This window comes from Rhinatrema bivittatum, chromosome 2, assembly GCF_901001135.1.
Source record: "Rhinatrema bivittatum chromosome 2, aRhiBiv1.1, whole genome shotgun sequence".
NCBI lineage: Eukaryota > Metazoa > Chordata > Amphibia > Gymnophiona > Rhinatrematidae > Rhinatrema > Rhinatrema bivittatum.
Genome location: NC_042616.1, coordinates 358746289 through 358760876, shown reverse-complemented (window position 1 = coordinate 358760876; position 14588 = coordinate 358746289). Strand labels below are relative to the sequence as shown.

The 14588-nt window shown below is 43.1% G+C and overlaps 1 protein-coding gene across 1 annotated transcript in view; it reads right to left on the bottom strand.

Moving 5' to 3' along the window:
- The window catches only part of BRD9 (bromodomain containing 9), a 328799-nt gene that overhangs the window by 57088 nt on the left and 257123 nt on the right, over positions 1 to 14588 (bottom strand). The window contains 1 exon segment of the mRNA XM_029589931.1: positions 8184 to 8295. Coding sequence (XP_029445791.1) covers positions 8184 to 8295 — 112 coding nt within the window.

The window sequence follows — 14588 nt, the reverse complement described above, 5'->3', positions numbered from 1 at the left end:
GTCTCCTGGACCACTGCTGAAGTGACATTCTCTTCCAAAATTAGTACAAGATCAACACTCTAGGATGTCTCCTCCAAGATCCATGCTTGTATCGCTATGAAAAGTACTGTCTATGCCATTAAGAAAGAGGGAACTTGGAATATGTCCCCTGGTCCCTATGTCACCATGTGTGTGGTATGCATCTGCTGCTCCTGCATCAAGGAGTATCTATGTTAGTCCTGGGAGAATTCTGTGCTACTGTGCAGCGCAGAATTCCCCCCCTGTGCAGAAAATGGCAGAAAAGACCCCGTCATGCTGCAAACGGAGCACATGAAGATGAAGGCACTGGCATGCCGTTTGCGGCGAAGCTGAAGGCCCCCATGTGCTGCGGGCCATGCTCCATTCGCGGCGAAGTTGAAGGCCCCCGTGTGCCGTGGACGCGCTCCGCTCGTGGTGAATATGAAGTCCCATAGCCTATTCGTGGCGAAGATGAAGGCCCCATATGTGCCGCGAATGGACTGTGCTCTGCTTGCAGTGAAGATTAAGGCCCCAGTGAGAGTGAATGTGTGTGTGTGAGAAGGTGAGGGGTGTGAGAAAGGAGAGGGGGTGTGAGAGAGGGGAAGGGGTGTGAGGAAAGGCTGTGAGGGAGGAGGGGGGAGGGAGTGTGGGGGAGGGGAGGGTCTGTGAGAGAGGAGAGAGTATGGGGGACGGGAGGGTGAGAGAGCAGGGAGAGGGGTGTGAGAGAGGGGAGGAGTGAGGGGTGTGGGAGAGGGGAGGGGAGGGTGAGAGAGATGGGGGGTGAGAGCAGAGGAGGTGAGCAGGAGGGTGTGAGAGAGAACATGGGAGGTGAGACAGCGGGGGGGGGGGGGGGGATGCTTGAGTGTGGGTCCCAGAGAGAGGGAGCCTATATGCGGATATTGTGAAGGAGTGTGTATGTGTGTGAGAGATTGGGAGCTCGTGTGTATGAAAAAGGGATCGTGTGTATGTGAGGGTGCTAGCCTGTGTGAAGGGATTGTGTATGTGTGAGACAGAGCCTGTAGACATAGCCTGTGTGAGGATGTATGTGTCAGAGAGAAAGGGAGCTTGTGTGGATGTGTATGCAAGAGAGAGGGACCTTGTATGAGGGGATGTGTGTGTGCAAGAGAGTGAGGGAGCCTGTATGAGGGTGTGTGTATGTGTACTAGAGAGAGGGAGCATGTGTGTGAGGGAGGGAGGGACAGAGGAAGCCTGTGTGAGGGCAGTACTGAGAATGGGGTCAAACGCTGGGACTGGCGATAGAGTGGAAGGGGTTGAACCTAGAGGTGGAGGAGGAGTTGGGGCCTGAGAGGGCAAAGTGACCAGGGGAGTAGGGAGAGCGAGTGGAAGGGACACTCTTACAGTGAATTTCTAGGGAAATTCTGCTCAAAATTACATAACTGTCATTGTAAATTGTGTTATTTGACCAATATAAAGTTTTGCAGAATTGTAAGTTTTAGTGTGCAGAATTTTTATTTTTTTGCACAGAATTCCCCCAGGAGTACTATGTGTAATGGACTCTACAGTCACATTACCAATAAGCCCTGGGCAAGTCAGTATTCTAAAGGATTCAAGTGCATTCTGACGAGGATCCGCGATACAAAAATTTCTTCCCGTGGCCCCTGAAGCAGGCAGATAACTGCCGAAACATGGCCAGCGTCGACGATGTTAGTATGTAAAAACAGATTCAAGTGCATTCTGACGGAGGATCCGCGATACAAAGGGCAAGCGGAGGTGGTCCCATGAATTACCAATGGAACGCTCTTCCCCCAGACCTACGCCTCGAACCCAGCCTACCAGAGTTAAAAAAAAAAGCTAAAAACCTGGCTCTTCAGGCAAGCTTTCCCGGATACAGAATGTAACTAGGCCTCTGATTGTAAATAGGCCCTCCTGATGTAACTAGTCCCTCTTGATCTGCTCCCTTAACTTCAAGCCCCCCCCCCCTCTCGCCCCCCATCCTTTCATCGCCTCCTCTCTGCTCCCCCCTGAGAACGCGTCCCACCAGTCTTACACCCTATTTCCTCATCCTCGGCCCCCCACCCTTTCCTACCTATTCCCTCCTCCTCATCCTCGGCCCCCTCCCCCCACCTTGTACATCTTTTTCTTGTTAATACCACACCGCAGCCACTGTCAATTTGACTTTATTTATTGTTATTAATTGGTTATTGTTTTCTCAAGCTGTATTTATCAGTTTGCTGTCTAACCTGTTAATTGTATAAGTTTACGGATACCTACTGTTTATTGTTCATTGTTCCTTGTATTAAGCCCCGGTCGGTCTCTTAAGACCAGGGCAGTTTGCCGTTCTATGTAAACCGGACTGATTTGTATCCAATACAAGAATTTCGGTATATAAAAATTATAAATAAATAAATAAATAAAATAAATAAATAAATAGCGGCAGCAATTGAGCAGCTAAAAGATAAGTTAATCTTTTTACGAAAGATAAAAATAAATGAGGGGTCGCATCGCATATCGGGAGAACAGAAGCACATAGTTTTAAAGAGAATTTAAAAAAAGAAAACAAAGAAAGAAATTGTTTGTTAAGAAAATTAAAGAATAAAACACGGGAGCTATCCTAATGGGCCAGCTGAGACAAGTGGCTGATCCATAGATAGCAACCGCACAAAAACCACAAATCAAGAGGTTTCCTTGATTTCTTGGAGGTTGTAGAATTATAGCACTAAGGAAACGAGGGTTGGTTGTGAATAATATTCTAGATAGAGCAGTATAGGTTGGTGAAGGGAGAGGACATAATGCAAATACAGCCCTTCCCTTTGAGGATGCTGGGATGGTTGTCTCCTTGAGGGTTTTTAAGCAGCTCCCTAATGCCCTTCAGTTTAGGAGGTTGTAGGAGCTTTTTTTTTTTTTTTTCCATTGAATTTTCAGGCCCAATCAGAGGAACCAGGCTCACAAAGCCTGAGGACCCTGATCAGGGTCAGGAGGGTATTCAACCCAGTCCACACTTTGGCTGAGGGCGATATCCTTCTGGGTTGTTTCCCAGGTTTTGAATATTTTATTTTGTAGGAAGCCTGGTGGGACCCCTGGACACTGCTTGGGGAGAGGGAAGGGGGAACCCTTTCCCTGGGAGTCCCAGGCTAGGCAAGACATGCCCTTCTGCACCTCCGCAAAGACAGAGGAAGGTGGTGACCTGCTACCAGAATCTTTCAGTGGTAACTATTTGAAAGGGGAAAGAATTTGTTTTGAGATCAGATGGAAAAGTTTGGCTGCCCCTTCCTACCTGAGAGGAATACCAAGAGCTGCTGTTCCTAGGAGATAATTTCCTATGCGACAGCTCAGAAGAGGGCATTGACGAAAGAAGCGATACAATTTGAAAAACAACATGTTAGGAAACCCGGCTGTGCTGGCCGCGATTCGCCGCAGTCGGGCTTTCCTACCTGCTCTGGCGGCCGCGGCAAGATCTAGTTTTGGCTCCCTGAGGGCAGGCTCGGTAGGGTAGGCCGATTACTCGGCATGGATCGTCATTTTGGGAGCGTTGGTGCACGTCTCCCTTTGGGACGTGCGCGAGTCAGTGACGTCATCGGATGTCTTAAAGGGGCGGCAGCTGAAGAAACAGGCTCGAGGCATAGAACTTGCATCGGAGCCTATTTTAAAGAGCAACCATCAGTTGTTCCTTTGTTCTGGCAACAGTTGTGGGTGAGTGAGGTCTGCCAGTCTGCTCCAGCTTCATTTTTGAGGCCTGTCAGCTTGTTCCAGCTTCATCCTGGATCCAGCTTCAGCTTGTTCCAGCTTCGTCCTGATCCAGCTTCAGCTTGTTCCAGCTTTGTTCTGAGCCTGATTCAACTAGATCCAGCTACGGTCAAATCTTAATCCAGCCTGTTCCAGATCCACTACTTTTCACGATTCAACTACCTTTCGCAGACGATCCCAACTTCCAAAGACCGAATTCCAGAGGAACGTGGACTGGTAGGAACTGATATTTTGTTGGGTTTTCTTGCTTGTACCGCCTTCCGCTGACAATTTCTCAGGGCTCCACCTTTGAGACAAACTACATAATGTCACGGAGAAAGGGTCCACGATCTCAACATAAAAAATGCAAAGAGAGCGTATGAAATGAACATGACAGTGGGAACAGAACTAGATCTCTAGAAATTCAGGCAACTCAATTCTCTATTACATAAAAGAACATAAGAAATTGCCATGCTGGGTCAGACCAAGGGTCCATCAAGCCCAGCATCCTGTTTCCAACAGAGGCCAATCCAGGCCACAAGAACCTGGCAATTATCCAAACACTAAGAAGATCCCATGCTACTGATGCAATTAATAGCAGTGGCTAATCCCTAAGTAAACTTGATTAATAGCTGTTAATGGACTTCTTCTCCAAGAACTTATCCAAACCTTTTTTGAACCCAGGTACACTAACTGCACTAACCACATCCAGAGCTTTATTGTGCGTTGAGTGAAAAAGAATTTTCTCCGATTAGTCTTAAATGTGCTACTTGCTAACTTCATGGAATGCCCCCTAGTCCTTCTATTATTCGAAAGTGTAAATAACCGAGTCACATCTACTCGTTCAAGACCTCTCATGATCTTAAAGACCTCTATCATATCCCCCCCCTCAGCCATCTCTTCTCCAAGCTGAACAGCCCTAACCTCTTCAGCCTTTCCTCATAGGGGAGCTGTTCCATCCCCTTTATCATTTTGGTTGCCCTTCTCTGTACCTTCTTTTTTGAGATGCGGCGACCAGAATTGTACACAGTATTCAAGGTGTGGTTTCACCATGGAGCGATATAGAGGCATTATGACATTTTCCGTTTTATTAACCATACCCTTCCTAATAATTCCTAACATTGTTTGCTTTTTTGACTGCTGCAGCACACTGAGCCGACAATTTTAAAGTATTATCCACTATGATGCCTAGATCTTTTTCCTGGGTGGTAGCTCCTAATATGGAACCTAACATCGTGTAACTATAGCAAGGGTTATTTTTCCCTATATGCAACACCTTGCACTTGTCCACATTAAATTTAATCTGCCATTTGGATGCCCAATCTTCCAGTCTTGCAAGGTCCTCCTGTAATGTATCACAGTCTGCTTGTGATTTAACTACTCTGAATAATTTTGTGTCATCCGCAAATTTGATAACGATAAGGCAAAATGCTATCAATATGGCAACAAGTCTAGGAGAATGTTGGTGAATTTAACAAAAAATTGGGGAGGAACACAATATATATAAAGGCCTTAAGGGATGGTTCAGGGAGGGTTAAAAATTCTACTAAGGATATCTGTGAAATTCTTCAATCCTTTTACAAAGATTTATGTAGTGCCGCATCAGTGGATGCACATAAAATTGACGAGTATTTTATGAAGGCTCGATTACCACGGCTATTCAACTGGAGGAAATTTAAACGGTTATTAGACAAGCACCGCTCCTTAAGACACCAGAGCCTAATGGGTATTCTGGGGGAATTGTTTAAGCTAATAGGATGCTGTACCTTTAGGTGTATTGTATGAAAAGCTTATAGAAAAAGGTCACTTTCCCTGGTGGCCTATTATGGCATACATAACAATATTACATAAGCAGGCCAAGACCCTTTATCCTTGGGATCATATAGATCTATATTGCTATGATACATTTTGAAGTACAAATATTAGAGAAAATAATGGCGGATAGATGGACAGATATTTACCATCCTTGATAGGAGAAGACCAAGTCAAGTTTTTGAAAAAGAGAGGAGTTTGGTATATAATGTTCGAAGATTGTCAGCTTCCATGGAGATTAGTGCTGGGTGAAAACTGCCATCCCTTCTTAAAAAGTTTTGACGCAGAAAAGGCATTCGACCGAGTCAACTGGACGTTTATGTTTGCTGTTCTTAAAGCCGTGGGCATAGAGGGTTATTTTTGTAAAGTGGTGGAGGTTCTTTATACTAGGCCAGCTGCTTCCGTGTTAGCAAATGGGAAGCAATCAGAGAATTTTGAACTTAAGAAGGGTACACCGTCAAGGATGCTCTCTGCAAATGTTTTTATAAAACAAATTTAAACGTACAATGTAAATATTTTTGCGGTCTGTGGATTTTTGAAAACCCACTAGTTGTAAATTGGTGAATCATGAACAATATCATTAACATCCAAAAATGAAATCTGAAAGCTGATAAAGTTGATGGAAAACTGTATACACTGCTCACTTGTATTTAACCACTGATGAAACAATGAAAGCTCCTCAGCTGACCCATTCCATAACATAAAACCATTAATGTATCTCTTCCACATGGTGTCAGAGAAAATGTCACATTTAGATAAGAATATTCTTTCTTAGTAATATTACCTACCTGTAAAGCAGAATATTTACCTATTACCTACCTGTAAAGCAGAATATCTACCTGTAAAGCAGAATATACAGGTAGGTAATATTACCTGCCTGTAAAGCAGAAAATGTGATATATTTAATCCTCAACTGCAACCTCTTTGAGGGATCTAACACCAGACATCTATAATATGCTCTATCATTGAGTTATCTGAATGCTTCTGTGATATAATCTTCATAGTTTAAAACAACTAAGCCCCCCTCCTTTGTCTGCCTGCTTAATGAGTATGGAACAATCTTGTAAACTTGCAATCACTGATTTTGTTGATGATACAATTTGTCTGTTTTTCGTTGTACTACATCCCTCAAGATAGATTCCTTAAAAATATGGATCGCCAGATTGAGAGGACCAAAGAGATTAGGTTCCTTAGAAAAAAAGAAGTTGCGATCTTCTAATGAACCCTCTAAATCAAGGCAAAATTGAAAAAAGTTGACTCACTTTGAACAAAAGAAAAGCCTTTAGAAAGAACAGTGAGCTCAGATGCAGTTAATATATGTTTCGATAATTTAAAAACTGAGGAACTCATTGTTTCAATGCCTTCGAAAATGTGTTTATTCCAGTAGACCCCGCTGACTCACACTGGATATAGGGATGTGGACCATACTTGCCCTCTGAGTTTGTTCTGCTGGCCCCTCTCTTTCCTTGTCCTTATGAATGTTTACTCGCAGGGCCTTTCCAAACTTATCCAAGAACTTGGAATAGGAGAGGTCTTCTGGCAGTGAAAAGTGCTCCAGAGGATCAGGTAGGAGGATTTCCTGTCAATCCTTCCTCTGATTCAAGAGGTAAAGGTATGCTAACCCAGGACCCCAATGATGACACAGGTGAGAGGGGCTGGTCCTTTGTTATCTTGGAGGGGAATATTCCTGGGGCATACTTCTACCTTGGTTGGACTCTGCACTGAGAGAATGGCAGGGACTAGATTTTACCTTGGAGATCTCTGATGGGACCTCCCTCAGTGCTGACGCCCAATATGTTGCAGGTTCTGGTGTGCCACTAAGCCCCATGAAGGACTCTTGCATTTGGCGCTTCTGTGCTTTCCTCAGCCCTATTGAGGCAAGAGGCTCAAAGGCCAAGGGGAGAGGAATCCCTGCTTGAGGAGATTCTGATCAACTTGGCAATGGGGGAGCTCGAGGAGGCTTCATTCCAGTAAAAGGATCGACTTTGGCTCTTCAATGACCTGTTGTAACTCCTCCATCTTCCAGGCTCTGGACCTATGTGTCTTAGGAGAAATTGGCCACAATGGTAACAGGTACATCATGATCTGGCTCCAAACATATTAAGCCAATATCATATATTGAAAGTGATACGACACCTTTCTGCCACAATGCAATCTTGAAGCCACTGAGTGCAGCCTTCTTAGAGTCAGACAGGATGTTAACTTTTTCTACTTTTTTTTGGATGATAGAACTGAAAAGTGCTGTTAAGGGGCTGCCTAGGCAGGAAGGCAACTTTAATAATATTGTTGAGAAGCAAAAATAGAAAGTAGACAGTTAGAGAAAAAAAACTTGAGAGAAATGGAAATGTCCATGCAGCAGCTTGGACGAAAAAAAGACTAAGGGGCTCTTGAAAGGGACCACAGGAGAACTCTCGTGCATGCTCAGTGGACCTAAAGTTGTATGAGTTAGGAAAAGGGAGTCCATTCAGTGTTGGCCCACATGTCATGGTTAATTCATCCTTGCTTATCAATGGAGAAAGAAACATAGAAATAGTTATAGTTACAAATGTGTCTTATTATATTTTCTTGGTTTATGCTCAGAATTTCAGATTACATAATAAAAAATAGAGGAATAAACTCTGAAACCCAGAGGCAATATCATAATATACTTATGTAATGATTTCACTTCATGTCTACATTACTGAACCCACCTGTTTCATTTGGTAAATGATTTTAGAATGATCTCCTCCTGTGATTTGATCTAACAGATCGTCTACTATTTTCTTAGCATAGCTTCCAGAGTCTTTCACAAATTCCATCAGGCTGAAAGAAATTGAAAAATACAGAGAGAGCATCCAGTAAATAACATAACACAGTACAATACAATTTACTAAATGGGGAGGGCACTTTCAAAACAATTTCCACAGGTAAAAACTGTATTTTACCCAAGGAAATGAGTTCTTTGAAAACTGCCCATCTTGCATTGAGTAAAAGAATACACAGGTTCCACGTCTCCACTTCTGTCTTAAGCTCGTTATAGTTTATTGTCCTCCAGGATTGTTGTAATATGAGTTATCCAGTTTTCTTGAATTAATCTCTACACTTCCTTTAAACCTCTCTCAAACCGTTCTAGTCGGTGATTTTAACTTGTAAATAAACATGTCTCCCCCCTCACCTGTCGTGGTCTCTTTTCTGAACGCCATGACTGGTTTAGGGTGGGAACAGATTATTAATGATTCTACACACTCCTGTGGTCACTCTTTGGATCTGTTTTTTTTTTTATAACCCCCCTTCATGTCACAGCTTTACCTACCTAAAACTCAGATCGACCCTATCCCATGGTCATATCATTACCATCATTTCATTCTCTCTCAGCTTATTTAAGCCTACTCCGTTCACTAAATCATATACTGTGGTAAAAAGAAGAAAAAATGTCTCTTCTGAAGAGTTCATTGCCGCATTTATTCCTAATATGCCGACAATCCCTCACACATAAATTATTCTGTGCTAGCTTGGAATTCACCTGTTTCCAAAAGATTAGATTCAGTGCCTCCTATTAAAGTATTTCCACAAAAGAAAAAATCTAGTGCTCCTTGGTATCAAATACATTTCGCTCTTTAAAAACAATTCTACGACAGAAAGAACATTTCTGGCGTAAAACTAGAAGTACAGATTCAAAAAACAATTACTATTGTATTTATAAAAGAGAAACTAATATGGCAAAAAAATACTACTATGCAGGTAAAATTTCATCCGCTAATGGAAACCCTTCAGTGCTTTTCAACATAGTAAAATCAATAAGAACTATGATTTAACTGTCAGTCATTCCATCTGTAATCAGCCGATCACTTAAAAAACAAAATAGTTAAAATTTCCGAATAATTTTCCCATCCTCAAATTTTCTAGCTCCTCACCTAGCTGTAATTGGTCTTCTTTTTCATCTGATTCTATCAATACATTGTTACAAGTCCTCCAAAAACAAAAAACTTTGAATTCACCTCTAAATCTATGTTCTGGAACCTTATTTAATCTGTTGGAGAAGCAGCCAGTTATCACCTTTGCAAGTTAGTTAACCAATCACTAGAATCAGGAATTTTTCCTGATGTCTTAAAATGAACTTCAATTCTCCCAATATTGAAAAACAAATCACAAAATGTCATGGATTTCAGTAATCTAAGACCAATCGCTTCTATTACTTCTCCAGCTAAACTTATAGAATCTATTGTCCTGCACCAGTTGACTGATTTTCTTTCAGATCATGATATTTTACACCCCTGCCAACATGGTTTTCGAAAAGGCTATTCAACTGAAACACTACGCTTATCTTCTTTCGACACTTTTTTACGTGGCTTAGATTCAAATACAGATTTCATACTGGTTTTCTTAGACATCTCGGCCGCCTTTGACACCCTTGATCACCAAATTCTCTTATCTAGTTTTCTTTCTATAGGAATCAACTCAACAGTCCTTGATTTGTTTAAAAGTTATTTATTTAACTGTATCTATCAGATTAATATTGGTTCACACTCCTGTACTCCCTATACAGTCTTTTCTGGAGTTCCACAAGGATCTTCGCTTTCACTGATTCTTTTCAATATTTATTTACTCCCACTTTGCTTTGAACATTCGATTTAAAGTATACATGACGATATACAGTTTTTCGTTCCATATAAATCCTCTTGGTCTGAGACACCTCTCCACTATAGCCCTATATATAAATACGATTGATAAATGGTTATCACATAACTGTCTAAAATTAAATCCCAACAAACTGTGTATTATTATTATTAGGTGTATTATTAAACTCAGATTTGTCTATCACAACACATTTCTTTAACTGTCAAAAAACTCTTTTTTTTATAATTGCACTTACTCAAGTGCTACGTTCGCTTCTGTTTTTCCATGATTTCTGTTTGGTTCTTCAATCCTTAATCTTTTCTGTCATGGAGTATTGTAATGGACTTTACTTAGGCCTCCCAGACTCTGCTATCCAACATTTACAATTTATACAAAATTCAGCTGCTCGTATCTTGCTTGGTTCACCCACAAAAAGTCATATTACTACTCCGATTCTATTTTCTTTACATTGGTTACCCAAATCCAGATTCATTTATAAAATATTGTCTATTGTTCATTCATTATTACCTAACCCATCCTCAATCTGGCTCTGTTCCATCCTTCAGATTTATAAACCATCTAAACAAAAATTTACTAGACATTCCTTTGATACGTTTGGCATGATTAGACATCACCAGAAAAGAGCTTTTCAGTAGCAGGTCCATTGTTAGGAACTCCCTACCGACCATCAAATTTCAAATCCCAAGGAATTCAAGAAATCATTAAAAACATACTTATTTTCAAAAGCTTTTGCCACTTCCACTACAGAACACATCTAATTCTCTATGCTCAGATGTTACCAGGACCTACTTTTACTTGCTTTCTCTCTCTTCTTGATTTCCATTTTGTTTTAATATTATCTTAACATTATTTTATAATTTTATGTATGTAATTTTCCTTGCTTTCATTATATATTTGTTCATCATTTTTACTTTATTGTAAAAAACGGTATATACATAATTGTAAATAAATAAATACTTTTATTACCGGAATCAATGGAGGATTTGCTGGGGGGGGGGGGGTAAGGTTAAGTCAGGGGAGAAAACAACGTACATTGTTTTAGATTTTCAAAAATATGTAGATTCTTTTGGTTAGAAAAAACGTTTGTGCAAATCTTTGCGGACAATTTTTTCTTTGAGCAGTTTTCAAAGGGAGAGTATGTGTGTATTTTCTTTTGGAAAATTGGTACAAGGATTGTGCGTAACAAGTATCCATGGACTTTGCAACTATGCAGGTAATATGAAAAATTGCCCTCCCATTCCATCCCTTCCCTCTCACTCACTCTTACTCCCATTCACTCCCCTGTCACTCACCGTACCAATCAATCCTGTTCCCTCTCAGTTACTCAATTCCCTCACCTCTTCCCTTCGCTGTCACTCACCCTCCCACTCAATCCCCTTACCTTTCCTGTTACTCACCCTCTCACTTACTCTTTTCCCTTACTTCATTATCCTTTCCTATCAGTCACTCACCCCTCATTCTCACTCATCCCTCAGTCACTTCCTCCATTTCCCTCCCCTCTTGGTCACTCATTCTTACTCCCAATCATTTTTCTGTCACTCACCCTCCCACTCAATCCCTTTCCCTCTCAGTTACTCACCCCCTCACTCCCATTCACTCTCTTGTTTCTCATTCTCATCCCCTTCCCACTCAGTCATTCGCCCCTCTCTTCCACCCAACCACCACTCTGTCTCCCCATCCCCCATTAACCTACCCACTATTAATACATTTCTTTTTTTTAAACGTTCACTCTGAGGCAGTGAAAAGAGTTTATCCTCCTCCTCAGTTGAAGAGCAGACCTTTCTTCCCTGCATCCGCCTCCGGCACGTCATCCCACTTACCATGTCAGCAGCAGCGGTGGTAGCTCTCCATCCTGGTGACAGGCTCGGTTGCTACGGTCCTAGTGTGTGTGATGGAGAGCGTTGGGCGTTGCCGCTCTCCTGGATACAGTTAACAGCGATATAGCTGGTGGGGGGGGGGGGGGGCAACTGAGTCAAGAAGTTTTGTGGCACATGCAGAGAATAAACTTCTGGTATTGCCTCTGCCACCAAAGCTGTCCTCCCTCGGACTGAGTAAGTGCTGGCAGTGGCAACACATGTTTAAGTTTCACTTCCTCTCCCGCCAAAACCCCCGCCAGGTCTTTGCTGCCCCACACCAAAAGCTGCCGTGTTTATTTTACAGTGCTCCTCCACATTGTAGCAAAGCTGGTTCAGTGTTAGCATCATCCAGGTGGGAGGAGAGGCAGGCGCCATCGTAACTCGGCAGCGAGGGTCATTGTGACGCCCAGGCAAGCCATGCCAGAGTCTTGTTTACACCGATTTCTTTCTTTTTAATTTTTTTAAAAATTGGATTAGGTGCAATGCTCCTCCCATCTCCAGCAGCTTGCAAAACTGAAGCAGTATCGCAGTATTCCCCGCCAACACTGACAAATGGGATTTCTCCCCGCTGGCAAGGGGTGGGAACCCTGCCAATACCGACAGAGTCTCTGCTCCCTAGTGGGGGTGGGAACTCCGCCAGCGCCAATGCTCCAACCTGTGTGCTCAAGCACCAAGCGTCATCAAGGGCAATAAATTGGCCTTTGATAATGATGTCAGACACTCAGTCAGGCAGGTCGGTGCATCGGCAGGCCACACAAAATGGAGAGGGTCCCAAGGATAGGTGGGCAGGACTAAAAATGTTTAAAGGCTGGGTCTGGCCCATGGGCCACAGTTTGTCCACCATTGCCCTAAAACAGGGGTGAGGCGGGTCCTCCGTGGGGGGGGGGGGGGGGGGGGCACATTAGCTGCCTGATCAGGGAAGAAAAAAATCACCACACTATTGAATCTCAGCATCATGGAGGCATTGCAAGTTCATGAGGGTGGAAGCTGCCAGAATATGCTGTCATTATTGTAAGCTTAGTACAGCTTATCCATACATTTTTCAGAGGGCCAGGAAGTGGAGCTGCTTCTGCTGTGGTGGGTCTAGGTGGATGCTGCTTACTCTATGGCAGAACTGGACAAGGGAACAGTCACAATGGTGTTTCCATGGCCCAGGAAAAACTGCCACCCCTCAGGCCTCAGCCCAGAAGGAGTTCCTACTGCTGTTGGGTCCCTATCCAGGAAGAGTGAGAAATCACAGCTGTTGCCCACTGGGAAGAAAAGATATGGTAAGGTTGAGGAGAAGAATGGGCAAAGAGACCAGAGAGGAGTGGAGAGTGGAGAGGAAAGGAGAAAGTAGGGAAAGAAGACTAAAGGCAAAAAGTATGAAAAGTGAAAGAAGAAAATCAAAATATGAAAAAAAAGGAGCAAACTAAGAAAAAATACAAAAATAGAGAGAAAAATAGGAAAAATTAGTGAAAACAGTAAAAAAAAAAAAAGCCAAAACAAAGGTCAGGCAGAGTGAGATGGAGTTTTCCTCAGCTCCTGAAATAATTCTGATTGGCACCTAAGTATTTTTTAAACATTTTCCAGCCCTTACTTATTGTGGTATATATTTTAATCCTGAGGGAATTCTGCACACAAAAATTGAAAGTTCTGCAAAATTCTGCACACTTTATATTGGTTAAAATAGCACAATATACATGACAATCTTTGAGCAATAAAATATAATACAGAAAAAATATATTAGATAAAGATGTAGAATTTTAAATATTTTGAGCAGAATTTCCCTAGAAGTATTTTGTAAGCATGTCTCTTACATCCTTTCCTTCCTCTCTCCCTGCTCCCCTGGCCAGTCTCCTTTCACTTTGCCTTCTCAGGCTCCAAACTCCATCACCCTCCACTATCTCTCCCCTTACCCACTAGGCTCAACCCCTTCCACTCTATATCCACTCCCAGAGTTTGACCCCTCTCTCAGTACTGCCTCTCACACAGACTCCCTCTGTCCCTCTCTCTCACACTCACAGGTTCCCTCTCTCTCGTGCATATACATATTCCCTCACCCAGGCACCCTTTCTCTCTCATGCATACACCCTCACACAGGCTATCTATCTCTTTTGCTCACACACCCTTGCACATTGACCCCGTCTCTCTGGCATACACACACCCTTATTCATGCTCTCCCATACACACACTCACCCACCAGCTTGCAGTCTTAAACACATACCTCTACACTCAGCCTTTCAGTCTCTCACACATACAGACTCATTGGGACCTGCTTCGCTCGCGACAAGCTGGGGCTTGCAACTCTGTTTTCACCATGACGTGACACGCCGGGGCCTCCTTCCTCTTCACTGTGGTGTGGGCACACCAGGGCCTCCTTTCTCCTGGCCGTGAGGCGGCACACTGGGGCCTCCTTCCTCTTTGCTGCCACGCGACATGCCAGGGCCTCTTCCACTTCACTTTGACGCATGTCGGGGCCTCCTTCCTCTTCGCCGCCACATGGCACGCCAGGACTCCTTCCTCTTTGCCATGTGGCATGCTGGGACAATCCTTGCTTTTCGCCGTAAGCAGGATGGGTCCATTTGTGGCACAGTGGGGTCTGCTCCAAATTCTGCGCAAAAACTGGAATTTCTGCACAGT